Source organism: Eucalyptus grandis, chromosome 10 (genome assembly GCF_016545825.1).
Source record: "Eucalyptus grandis isolate ANBG69807.140 chromosome 10, ASM1654582v1, whole genome shotgun sequence".
NCBI lineage: Eukaryota > Viridiplantae > Streptophyta > Magnoliopsida > Myrtales > Myrtaceae > Eucalyptus > Eucalyptus grandis.
In genome coordinates, this window is record NC_052621.1 from 30,866,344 (window position 1) to 30,879,190 (window position 12,847).

General features: G+C 41.2%; 1 protein-coding gene across 2 annotated transcripts; it reads left to right on the top strand.

Annotated features, from left to right (window-relative positions):
- The first annotated feature begins 4,498 nt into the window (after nucleotides 1-4,498).
- On the top strand, nucleotides 4,499-7,258 carry LOC104428837. 2 transcript variants are annotated; one of them, XM_039303107.1, is made up of 3 exons: nucleotides 4,564-5,100; nucleotides 5,618-5,782; nucleotides 6,892-7,258. In XM_039303107.1, exons 1-3 carry the CDS (start codon nucleotides 4,724-4,726, stop codon nucleotides 7,118-7,120), a joined length of 771 nt encoding a protein of 256 aa, XP_039159041.1. In that variant the 5' UTR covers nucleotides 4,564-4,723; the 3' UTR covers nucleotides 7,121-7,258. The 2 variants fall into 2 exon arrangements, 1 of the variants encoding a protein (XP_039159041.1); XR_005546793.1 differs by having other exon boundaries at nucleotides 4,499-5,251; nucleotides 5,618-7,258.
- The last annotated feature ends 5,589 nt before the right edge of the window (nucleotides 7,259-12,847 follow it).

Genomic DNA, 12,847 nt, shown 5'->3' on the forward strand with positions numbered 1-12,847 from the left:
AAAACCATTCTTAGTTCTTATCTTAATATCATATTTTCCCATCACTTTCATAGTAGAATGATCCCCAAAACTCATAATGGAATGAAAATCTTCATTTAGCTGAGAAAAAGAAGACTTACTTCCACTCATGTGGTTACTGCAGCCTGTATCCACAAACCAAATATCTAACTCGCGCTTCTTTTCATCTTGAACAACCATTAACAACGTTTCTGCTTCCTTTTCTTCAACAAAATTTGAACTATTTGCCTTTTCTTTATTATTAGGCAGCCTAGTATAACGTTTCAGATGCATAATGACCAAATTTATGACATCTAAAACACTCTACCTTAGATTTGTTAGGATCCCGTCCTCTGCCTTTGCCTTGAAATTGGTCATTATTGACTTTGAAATTTCTGCCAACATCTCTATTTCCTCGATCTCCCCTTCCTCTACCTTTACCTCTACCTCTACCCCTTCCTCTGAAATTGTTGGAATGAACATTGGTAGAAGCCTTCAACGCTTGCTCCTCTACTGTTGAACTTTTGTTCATCTTCTGTTCATGGACCAATAAGAAGCTTTGCAATTCATCAAGAGATAGCGCATCTATGTCTTTCGACTTTTCAATTGAGTAGACAACATAATTAAGCTTTTGTGTCAAGGAACACAAAATCTTCTCCACAATGGTGACATCGTCCATCTTCTCGCCATGGAATCGCATCTTGTTGCTGATCTCCATTGTTCTGGCATAATCACTAGTGACAGATTCTCTATCTTTCATCGCTAGTGTCTCAAAATCTTTTCTCAAGGCTTGAAGCTATGCACGCTTCACTCTAACAGAGCCTTGATATTTCTTCTTCATAGAATCCCAAATATCCTTGAAAGTTTCTTTGCAAAGAATAGTCTCCAAGATGGGATGATCGATAGCTTGAAAAAAATAATTTTTTGTCTTCAAGTCCTTCAACTTTCTAGCTTCCAATTCTGCTTTCTGGGATCCGGCAAAGCCATGCCTGCTGGTGGCTCTTGAATTCCAGATTTGACAACCAACCAATACTCCTTTAATCGTAAAAAAATTCTCCATCAGCATGCTCCAATGGTCATAGTGACCATCAAAGCGTGGAATTGCTGGTTGAACAAAATTGTCGATGGCCATTGAAAATATTGCTGCTGCAATTTTCTCACGAAAGTATCTCACACCTCTAAACCTTTTTTTTTTAAACTCTCTCACGCTTCTCTCTGGCTCTAATACCATTGTTAAATTGCTAAAAGGAGAGATGAGGCTAAAACTTCATCTTACGTACTGAACAACCAAGTATTTTTACAAAAGACAAAATACATAATGTAAAACACACCATAACTACCCATGTTTTGCATAAAGCACTTGCCCCACTAACACCTAAAAACTAGGATAACCAATGCGCATGACTCCACGAACTCTAATAACTAAAAAACCAAATCAGCAACTCGTGCAAAAGGAAATAACTATTATATCAACAAAGGTCCTCCTCATTGGGGAATATGGCGGCGCTGTTCTGCTTGGAGGCCATGAGAGCAGAGGAGTAGGGGGAGGTGAGGTGGGAGGTTCGATGTTGACGATGGGATGGATCGAGGAAAGCGTTTAGAGAGAGAGAGAGAGAGAGAGAGAGAGAGAGAGAGAGAGAGAGAGAGTAGAAATTCAGAAAATGGAAGCATGTGTCTCTCATTCGCATGAATTCTTGATGGGCAACTAACCGGTGTTCGTCGTTGCGCCCTTCGTTTGGTGGTTGCTCCACGTTAAATTGAAGCCATGCGTCAGAGGAATTTTGGGTTTCTGTCTTTTCTTAAGGGCATCTTCTTCTTGGGGGTTTCTGAGGTTGGTGGCTTCTCTCTTCACTTCAGATTCTCTTGCCATCGAAGTTGCCTGTGAGGTCGCTGGTATGGTGAGAAGAAGGGAACTATACGTCCTTGAGTTGTTGATGTTCTTGATGTATCTAGCATCGGTGACTCGGTGTGGACAATTCGCGAATTGGTTTTGGCTTACATTAGGGAGCAGAGAGAAGCTTGTCATTGAGAGAAGGAGAAAAAGAATAAAATGAAAGGTTTCAGCATCAAAGTTTTGTGGCTTCATGCTGAATTGAATGGAAGGGAAAGTGGAATTGGTTGAAGTTGGAAACTGGAAGTAAGAGTGTGAGATGTGCTACTGATGGTGATTTGAAATTGCAATAAAAGGAAAAAGTGAGAGTATGGGATTAAAGAGGGAATAAAATGCAATGGAATGGGGTTAGATTCTTGATTCTTTTTAGCAGTGGCTGTGAAGAAATAACATGAAAAGGAAAAGGAAGTAGGAATAAAATATCAAAAGTACTTCCTCATGTGTATCATGAGAGAAATCACACCTGCATGAGAAACGAAGGGTTTTTCCTTTCCTTTGCTGAACCAAACAACAGAAAGGGGATAGGCATGTCATTGTCCATTCCCTTCAATCTAATGCATTAGTTGAAATAGTGGCATTAACATGAATTTTTCCCTTTCCCTGAAAGCTGCTCGCTAATGGCTATTACATTGGGATCTTGCAATAGTATTTATTTCAAGAGATCTTCAAATTCTGTTCCTACTTATATAGTTTTTTGCATTTATTATCATACTCAAAGAGTAATAAGAGAAATTCACTTTGTCCATTATGCAATTAACATAATAGTTTGACTGTTATTGTTCACACTTGTAAGAATAGATCCACATGTATCTAAGTGCACCAATACACCTTGTAAATTTGCAAGCCTTCTTTCTCATTAAGATACTGGAAAACTGCCCTTTTGTGCTTGTCTAAGGATTTGAGTCCTTGGAGCTTGAAATATTTGCAGAGTGTTTAGATAGCATGATTTCCATTGGATGGTTTGCAGATTCAATTTCACAGGTGAACAATGTGGGGTGTTCTATGGGTTCCTTAATTTATCATAGGTGAACGATGTGGGGTGTACTGCATGGGACATTGTGCCTGAGAAACACGAACTTGCTTGGCGGCTTTAACAAGGGCAAACCTCATCAGCTTGAGTTGCTCGGCAAAACTGGAAGCATCCTTTGTCGTGTTCACGGGCAATTCAGGAGAACTTGTAGAAAGTCGCATGGAGGCGCATCCATATGAAGAGAGCCAAATGTATTGAAGTGATTAATGAGATCGTTTTGACTTGCTATTGTAACTGGAAATCACGTCCATTTTCAAAAAAAAAAAAAAAAAAACATGTACAAATTCAGGTTTCCTTTTCATTTTGCAGGTTCAAATTCTAAATTTACTAAATTAATCAAGAAAAATCTGTTTATTAAGTAACATGGACTCAACAAATTAATTTGGAAGTAAGAGGCACACTATTGTCAATTGTTAGGTCAAATGTTATTCAATCATTTTTCAAATGCAATCTAAACACCAGAAAATATTTTCAGTCACGTATTACCAAACAAAGGAAAACTAACCATTTTCCTGAAAAATGGTTTCTCGGAAAACATTTTCCAAAAACGTTACGTTTTTCGTGAAACAAATACAAATAACTTTTTCCTATCTTTGATCATTTTTTCTCATTCTAGTTAATGGCTCTGTGTACAATACGAATGGATCTATAAGTAATTAAAATAAGTAAGAAAACACATTTATATATTACAACCTCAAAAGGAAAAAAAAATGGCAAAAAATGCATTTATAGTTCTAAACCTTATGTACAAAGTCCAGTTAAGAAAACACGTTCATATATTTCAAAACCTCAAAAGGAAAAAAAAAAAATGGCAAGAAAATGCATTTACAGTTCTAAACCTTATGTACAAAGTCCAGTTAAGAAAACACGTTCATATATTTCAAAACCTCAAAAGGAAAAAAAAAAAATGGCAAGAAAATGCATTTACAGTTCTAAACCTTATGTACAAAGTCCAGTTAACTCTTGAACCTTCCAATTGAATAGCGATAATGCTATATCCTATAGAAAAAAAAACGCAATTCCCACTTCAATGCACCCTTAACACGTGCCAAAACACTAGTAATTGATAACTTCAACAATTTGTAACGCATACAAGATTTGCCATTTGCAGAGTTTTGCGTCTGTGCGCGAGTAGATAAATAAATCATTCACTTGCAAAAGGCAAAAACGATATTACACGTGACTTTTCACTTGTGGAAGTCAACTTTTGCAATCTTGCTAGAGCTCAGACACGACTGAGATCGACTCTTTATTAGATCGACTCTTTATCATTCTCTCTCTCTTTCTTTTGCGTGGTCTTTGGCCCGGGAATCAGATACTGCTCTGGTGGGTGCCTTAGATCGGACTACAAATGTTGGGGTGGGTCAGGAATCTTGCTAGAGCTCAGACACGACTGAGATCGACTCTTTACCATTCTCTCTCTTTCTTTTGCGTGGTCTTTGGCCCAGGAATTAGATACTGCTCTGGTGGGGTGCCTTGGATGGGACTACAAATATTGGGGTGTGCAGTGATCTCAGGAGGATCAACTGTGCATTCACATTTGGGCCTCCCATTTATTCTTCACATCAGGCCAATCAAAATCCTTGTGGAGCTACCATGCTGGATAATGAGAGCTAGAAGAAAGCGTGGCCCCGAAACTAGACTGAAAAATCTAAATATAAAAGGAAAACGACGAGGGCAAATGAGAGCCTGACCATCTCTCCTCCACCTCCCCTTCCCCCTCCATCTCTCTTGCGTTCGTCCGGCGATCTGCTCAGCATACTCGACGGCTCGGAGGGCATCACGGGCCAAGATCCAGCTATCCAATGCCTCGATTACATTCACATAATATGGCTGAGGGATCAGATTCATCGTTGGACCCGAATTTGGTAGAGCTCCGGCGGTCGTTGAGATCGTTGATCTCGTTAGAGCACCTAGAGTTACCAGAGATCCGGCCGCTCCCGGCTTTTCTCCACCGTATTGAAGACTTGGTTGACGATGGGGGTAGCGATGACGGCGTAAGTCCTGACAGAGAGGAGGACAATCAGGTCTCTTCAGAAAACAAGGAAGGCAGGCTTGACAATGATAGTGGGAGCAATGAAGAGCGTAGGGCTGGTGAAACCACCGGGCCAAGTACAGTAATCTCTCATGGGACCGATGGCCTTGAGAGATGTGTTCAATCTGTCATAGTGCAATGGCTGGGGTAATTTAAAATTTTTAGGTTTTGACCTGCACAGAAGGGATATCTTGCTCGTTGGGGCACTCCTAAATTATGGAGCTTGCTTACTTATATAGAGATCGGATATCGGGAGGATGCACGATACGGCAAATTAATAGGCTCTCTTGAGTCATTGGTTAAGTTCAATATCACTGTCAAGGCTAAAACTTATAATTTTCTTGATATCTTCAATTACGTAGCAATAAAAACATAGAAATTTTTTTCCCTCTTTGCTAAAATCAGTATGCCTTATTTATTTTTTGTGATTCTTGACTGCTACAGAATCCTTATGCCCTCAAATTCGTGTAAGATTTTGTACCATTTTTTCATTCTGCTGAGAACCTATAATAGTTTTGTTTATCCAGTGTACTTTTTTTTTCTCAATTTTTAATAGGATATGGCCTAGTATTTACTTATGTGCCTTTCGAGTGGCCCGGATACAATTTGGTGTTAGATACATTGATAATTTAGGTTATAATGTCTACCTTATTTTATGATACAGGGAGCATCAACATGTCAATTTGGACAGCCTGGAAACAATCTTTGGGAACTTTAATAGTAAAGATGTCTTGATGAATGATCCATCATTCACCGCTCTACTGACCCAACAAATGAACAATGTGCGCTCCGATCTTTCGCGTATGCTGAAGACGAATCCTGAATTGCGGTGGGAGTTCTATCATCTATAATTTGCATCATTGGCATCTTCATTCTGCTGTCTGATATGTTGTGTAACCATTGTTAGTTGACTAATTTTCATTTTCCTGCATCACTCAAATCTCATGAGTATTAGAGGTGGCCCGAAAGCCATTGGACTTGTCTCGAATATCTGTGCTGCTGGTCAGAATCTACTTAATGAACAAAAGATGTATATATCTTTTGGCAATTAACAATAGAAGTTGCTGGTGAGACTCTACTCAATGAACAAAAGATATGTATATCTTTTGACAATTGGCAATAGAAGCTGCAGGTGAGACTCTACTTAATGTGTATATCTTTTTGCAATCGACAATAGAAGCTGCTGACGATACTCTACTTAATGAACAAAAGATATGCATATCTTTTGGCAATTGACAATAGAAGCTGCAGGTGAGACTCTACTTAATGTGTATGTCTTTTCACAGTCGACAATAGAAGTTGCTGGTGAGACTCTACTTAATGAACAAAATGTATGTATATCTTTTGGCAATTGACAATAGAAGCTGCAGGCGAGACTCTACTTAGTGTGTATATCTTTTCGCAATATTTGCGATGCTTATCGATTCGGAAAGTTGGTCCTTCTCAGCATTATTCGCTTAATTGATTTCTCTGAGCATTTTGGAGGGTCAATTATAGCTTGCTTTTAATTACCGGCAGCTCAGAGGAATTGAATGAGTATTACAGTCCCATTTGTTGGAGTTCAACGAAGAGACTGGAATTTTTGTGTCGCCTTAGCGACAGACTATTATTGAAAGCTAAGGCGCCCAATCAACAAGATGAATTGAAAGGGTTGCTTTCAGAAGAATTGGAGAGCAAAAAGCCACTGGTTTTTGATGGGGAGTGGATCGACAAAATAGATCCTAAATTTAGGCCTCACAGGCAGTATGATTATGAATCCGTCGGGGGGTTATTGCGCTTCGTGCGAAATCAGTGGCGCCACCTCCCGGACGGATTTGAGGTTACACTTTCTATGGAATCGTAATGATTTCTGTAGCGGAATGCATGCGAGGCTTCTTTAGGAACTTTGTGTATCTCGAATCGTATGAACTCATGACTCAGCTTTTCTTGTTCCCATAGGAATTCTTGGGATTGGGCAGCGGGGAACACTTCTACGGTTACTTCGATGCACGATTCCCGAATCTCTTTATGCTGTCGTACGGAGCGGCGTCCCAGGTCTGCAGAGAAGAGAGATGGTTTGAGGAGTTCCGTTGAAGGGACAACCTTTTCCAGGAGTACTTTGGAAGAGAACGCTTCTACAATTCCTTATTCAATCCAGTCGGTTGTGCATTCCCGTGTTTTTTGTTAAGACCTATTCGACTCTCTGTTTGAGTGTGTAAATGTATTGTTTTAGACGTATAACATGGTTGCAATACTGAATTGTTTTAAATGTATAGTATGTTGTTCTTGATGTTGCATCAAAATAGAATTATTACACTTCAATTCAGTGCATTTTTTTTAAAATCGCAATCCATGAATTTTTTTTTGTGTGTATTATTTCAAAAATGTAATCATTAGACCTCAAAAAAAAAAAAAAAAAAAAATGCCTGGTGGTCAAACGTAGTAGCAACTTTCTTCAACGAAAGTACTTTTCAGTTCGTGGCAGTTGAGCAACTTCTCTGCCAATCTAGTAATTTTTCGGGCTGTCCTAATTCTCTCGAAATGAAGAGCTCTTGTCTACCCTGTTGATGGTAGTCCCGTCTTTCTTGAAGTCCGATTTCCTTCAACGATCAAATTTCCTCCTTGCAATCTTGTTCTGAGACGCTTCTGTCCATGGCGACTGCTGGTGCCATCATCGTCAACAGGGACGCTGAAAACCCATCGGTTCCCAATTTGCCCTACCTCTCTCGACCATGAGGATTTCTACCCTTGCATGTTTCATCCACTTCCTCTTCCCCACTGTAAGTGCGCAGTAGTGTTCTTAGTAATTAACAAATGATGGAATGCATGTTGTCGATAAGGGCGTTTCTTCGATATGGGTTGGGCTGGTGCGATATTCCACTATCATATGTAGTTGCTCCGGAATTGGTTTCGTAGTTGTGACCCATATCAGTACTCCTGCTGGGCTGCTTGTTCCCCTGTTGTCTGCTCTGCATCCAGTACTCCTGCTGGGCTGCTTGTTCCCCTGTTGTCTGCTCTGCATCCTTGAATTTGTTAGTGTGATTCTGGTTGGTGGCTCGGTTCTATGGCATCAGAAATATGTGAAGACTCCAAACGAATAGCGTCACTATGTAAACGGTTGGGCAGATTATGTAATGAACAGCAGATTGAGATATGTGAAGACACCCCCCCACTAGAAAAGTTAGAGGAATGTCGATCATTATTAGTGGGCAAAGTTTTATCAAAATCCTCTATCAACTTACCAGCATTCCAGAGTACTATGCGCCGAGTTTGGCGTACCGAACAAGTTGATATTTCTCCACGTTAGGAGGGCCTCTGTATATCGCAAAATTCAAATAAGAAACAAATAAAAAAAGGGGTTATGGAAGGTGGTCCATGGCTTTTTACTAGTCAGTTGGTCATTTTTAAGCCGTGGATTCCTAATACGCCGTTACATTGTTATGATTTTAGCTGGTGTCCCTTTTGGGTGCAAGTCTTTGGTTTGCCCCTGGAATGGCAGACAAAACAGATGCTTCGGAGAGTTTTGCAGCAAGTCGGGGAAATCATCAAGATCAAATCTGACCTTAATGCAGGTTCAACCTTACGTGCCAGCAGGGCCAGGGTTGACATAAACCTGGACAGCTCTTTGCAGTCCGAACAATTGATTCGCCTAGAGGGCAAACCATTGTGGCTTGACTTCAGATACGAGAGACTGTCTCATTTTTGCTACTCCTGTGGGAAAATAGGCCATTATGCCTCATACTGTCTAACCTACCCTTTTGAGGAAGCAAAGCTTGATGGTAAAGGAAAAATGGCATATGGTCAATGGCTATGAGCCGAGGTTTGTGAGCATAGCCCTTACTGGCAGGCTTTCTACCAACCCACAGACATCGACGAGCCCAATGAAGAACACGTACCTGAGACGCCACCTGCGTTGCTGCCAACTATTCCTTTGCTCCCTTCACCTAATATGCATCTTGTTGACCCTTTACCTCATCCAGCAACTGATAAGGCAATCCAAACTCATGAGGTACCAGCAGAACATGCCACCTGTGATAACACAGTACCTCAGCAGCTTTTTGCACAACCTTCATGGGGAATGGACAGACCTATTACCACAGCCTTAATTCCTGCAACAGAAACACAGAAAGGCATCATCCATAGGGCCAACGATATGGTCATTACCAAAAAACAAAAAAGCACCAGAGCACTGCTGAAGGTGGGTGTAAGCAAAAAACAGAAGAGGCATTCCCCTTATGACATGAAACACTTTACTTTTACTGATCTCGACGAGTCACAATTTATGGATGCACTAGTTCTGGAAGCGAAAGAAGCTGATCAAAGGGCGTGGGTGGCTGGCCCTCAACAGCCACCACCTCATAAATGAAACTTATCTGTTGGAACTGTCAGGGATTGGGCAATCCCCTGACAGTTCAAGCACTAAAGGCCATGATGGCCAAGGATAAGCCCGATTTACTGTTTTTATTGGAAACAAAAAACTCTGAGACTATGATTCAGCGGTTACAGAAACAACTACATTTTAGCAGCTATCATGTGGAAAATTTAGTTGGGCAAGCTGGGGGTTTGGCTGTTTTTTGGACTGAAAACATATATGTGGATATTGAACTTGTATCTGAATTCTATATACACATGATATGTCGAGAAGCAAGGGATGGACCTTTAATGTGCCTTACCTGCCTTCACGCTCCATCCTTGTATCAGGATCGACAGCACATTTGGGATCAACTTAGGCGGCTATCTCATGATAATATTTTGCCATGGATCTGTGTGAGGGACTTTAATGAGATCCTGCATCCATGGGAAAAGGTTGGGAGGCGTCAGGCAGAGAGGTATTGTCTCCATTCCTTTCGGGATTTCATTAACGACTGTGCCTTCATGGAACTACACAATAAAGGTTGTGCATTTACCTGGATAAACAATAGAGCCGGCGATGATTTAGTTAAAGAACGCTTGGACTGAGCTGTGAGTACACTCTCTTGGCGCCTTCAATTCCCCGAGGCAGAGGTTTATGCATTGCCGGCCATCGGATTAGATCATAGCCCGCTCCTCCTATCTACATCCGCAAACTATCCGAAGTGCAGAAGGCCGTTCTTTTTTGAAGCCTATTGGAATCAACATCCCGACTGTCAACAGCTTATCTGTGAGACATGGAATTCAGTACAGGTCAGGAATCCCAGCTTTGTTCAAAAACAAAAACGGTTGTCTTTAGCCTTGCAAAAGTGGAGCAGATCTACATTCAAGCATGGTCATCTTAGAATGCAAGCATTGCAGCAACAACTTCAGACCTGACAAATCAACCAAACATAACAGGGACAGATAAAGAGAACCTTTCTTATTTGCGTAAGGAGATTAAACAAATGTGGCAACAGGAAGAACAATATTGGGCCATGAGATCTAGACTTAATTGGTTGTCCTAGGGAGATAAGAATACCAAATTCTTTCACGCGACCATTATCCAACGTTGGCAACGGAATAGAATAGGAATGTTAAAAGATGACGACCGACGCTGGGTGAGGGATCATAAGGCCTTACAGGAGATGACTCTGGCCTACTTATCAAACTTATATACCTCGGTGGGTCAACGTGACTATCGTCCCATTCTAGACCAATGTGTGCAGGTTGTTACTGCAGAAATGAATGCGAGTCTAATAGCAATGGTCATTGACAAGGAGGTGCAACGGGCAACGTTCCAACTGGGGAAAACAAAGGCTCCAGGTCTAGATGGATTGAATGGGCTCTTTTACCAAACCCATTGGAACATAATCAAGGATGACTTGATCACACTGGTCAGAGATTTCTTCAGTTCGGGGGAAATGCCTTGCGATCTTAATTAGACAGTAATTGCATTAATCCCGAAAACGACTCACCCTAAGAGTCTAGATCAATTTTGGCCGATCAACCTCTGCAATTATGCCTATAAAGTTATATCTAAGGTCCTGGCAAATCGCCTTAAACCTTGGCTTGATGATCTCATTTCAGCAGAGTAGGTTGCCTTCGTGAGCGGGTGACAGATTCAGGAGAATGTACTAATTGTCCAGGAGGTTCTTCATCAGTTTCACATAAGACAAAGGAAGCGTCGTTTCAATGTTCTACTTAAGACGGACATGCAAAAAGCATACGATAAAGTTGAATGGGATTTCCTGCAAGACTATCTACTGAAGCTGGGATTTCACCCAAAATGGGTTCGGCTGATCATACAATGCATTACCACGTCTATTTTAAGTATCAAATTGAATGGAGAACAACTATCATACTTTCAGCCATCTCGATGTCTACGCCAGGGTGACCCTCTTTCACCTTACATCTTTATCTTAGTGGCAAATCTTCTCTCGACCCTTATCCACCAAGCAATACAGATGGGTTATCTCAGAGGTATACAGCTCAACAGGTTCTGTCCGACCCTTTCCCATCTTTTTTTCGCTGACGACTTAGTTTTCTTTTTACATGGCACTATATCGGAATGCCAGAATCTAGCTAACATTCTCAACCAATACTGTATAGCAACGGGCCAGGTGATTAATCAAAACAAATCTGGCTTGTTTTTTAGTAACTGACTCTTCAGGAGAATTCAGCTGGTGTCTTCAGAATGCCGGTGTTGCAGTGATATGGGAAGTATCTAGGGATTCCTTCTGAGTGGGGCAGATAAAAAAAAGAGATGTTTGCCTGGATACTAGGTCGAATAAATGTGAAACTTGAAGGCTGGAAAGAACGATTACTATCTAAGGGAGGCAAGGAAATCTTAATCAAGTCGGTGGTTCAATCAATTCCCCAGTATGCTATGTCTATATTTAAACTTCCTTTATCTCTTTGCAAGCTCATAGAAAAGAAAATATTTGCTTTCCGGTGGACAACTGATCATAGTAGGGGGGTACATTGGCAGAAATGGGATCTACTTAAAAAGGGCAAGGATGATGGAGGGCTGGGATTCCGAGACTTGATGGCCTTTAATAAGGCAATGCTAGGAAAGCAGGCTTGGCGGCTACTTAATAATCTGAACTCGTTGTGTAGTCAGGTCTTCAAAGGTCTGTACTTTCCATCCAAACCGTTCCACTTAGCAGATAAGGGTTCTCGCCCTTCCTGGGGATGGCCAAGTATTCTTCTCGGTAGAGAGAATGTACTACCTAATGTTCGCTGGTCGGTTGGGAATGGTGAGAGCATTCGGATTAGGGAGGATAGATGGCTATCTTTGGGAATTATACACGGACCTGCAGCTAGAGAGGAACCAACAATGGTGACCGACCTAATAGATCAGGTCAATCAACACTGGAAACTTCCCCTTCTCCATCAAATGTTTGATGAAGTAGCAATTGAGGAAATCACATCCATACCTATTAGATCAGCCTATGCTACGGATCAGCTAGTCTGGACAGCAACTATGGATGGCAATTACTCAGTGAAAAGCAACTATACAAACATTATCAGCAAGATCCAAGAGACAACAAATGCACAAGTAGTCTCTACCTCACATCAGTTCTCATGCAAACTATGGCGCAGAATATGGCGACTACCAGTAGAACTAAAGATTCGCAATTTTCTATGGTCCGCTTGCCACAACGCCCTAGCAACAAAGGCCAATTTACTTCGCCGTCACATTATAACTGACCCTATATGCAGGTTATGTGATAAGGGTTTGCCAGAAACACTAGAACATATTTTCTTCTTCTGCTCCTAGACGGCAATAATATGGAACAACCCGCAGCTGAATATCTCACTCTCACCGTACACTATTCATCGTTTTGATGACTGGCTCACAGATAGGGCACTCAATGTAAGACTCTTACCTCGACTTGAACTAATTGCACAAGTTCTATGGCGGATCTGGTGTGCACGCAACAACTGGATCTTCCGCAGGACTCCTCCTGATCCAGCGCAGGTAGTTGCCGATGCCATATCTCACGATCAAGTCCACCAATCT

What these genes read in the sequence shown, in the direction of transcription:
- LOC104428837 (XM_039303107.1), top strand. Translation starts at nt 4,724, where the DNA reads ATGCCTCGATTACATTCACATAATATGGCTGAGGGATCAGATTCATCG. An exon ending in GTCATAGTGCAATGGCTGGG is followed by an intron (nt 5,101 to 5,617) that starts GTAATTTAAAAT and finishes TTTATGATACAG; the next exon opens with GGAGCATCAACATGTCAATT. An exon ending in AAGACGAATCCTGAATTGCG is followed by an intron (nt 5,783 to 6,891) that starts GTGGGAGTTCTA and finishes TTGTTCCCATAG; the next exon opens with GAATTCTTGGGATTGGGCAG.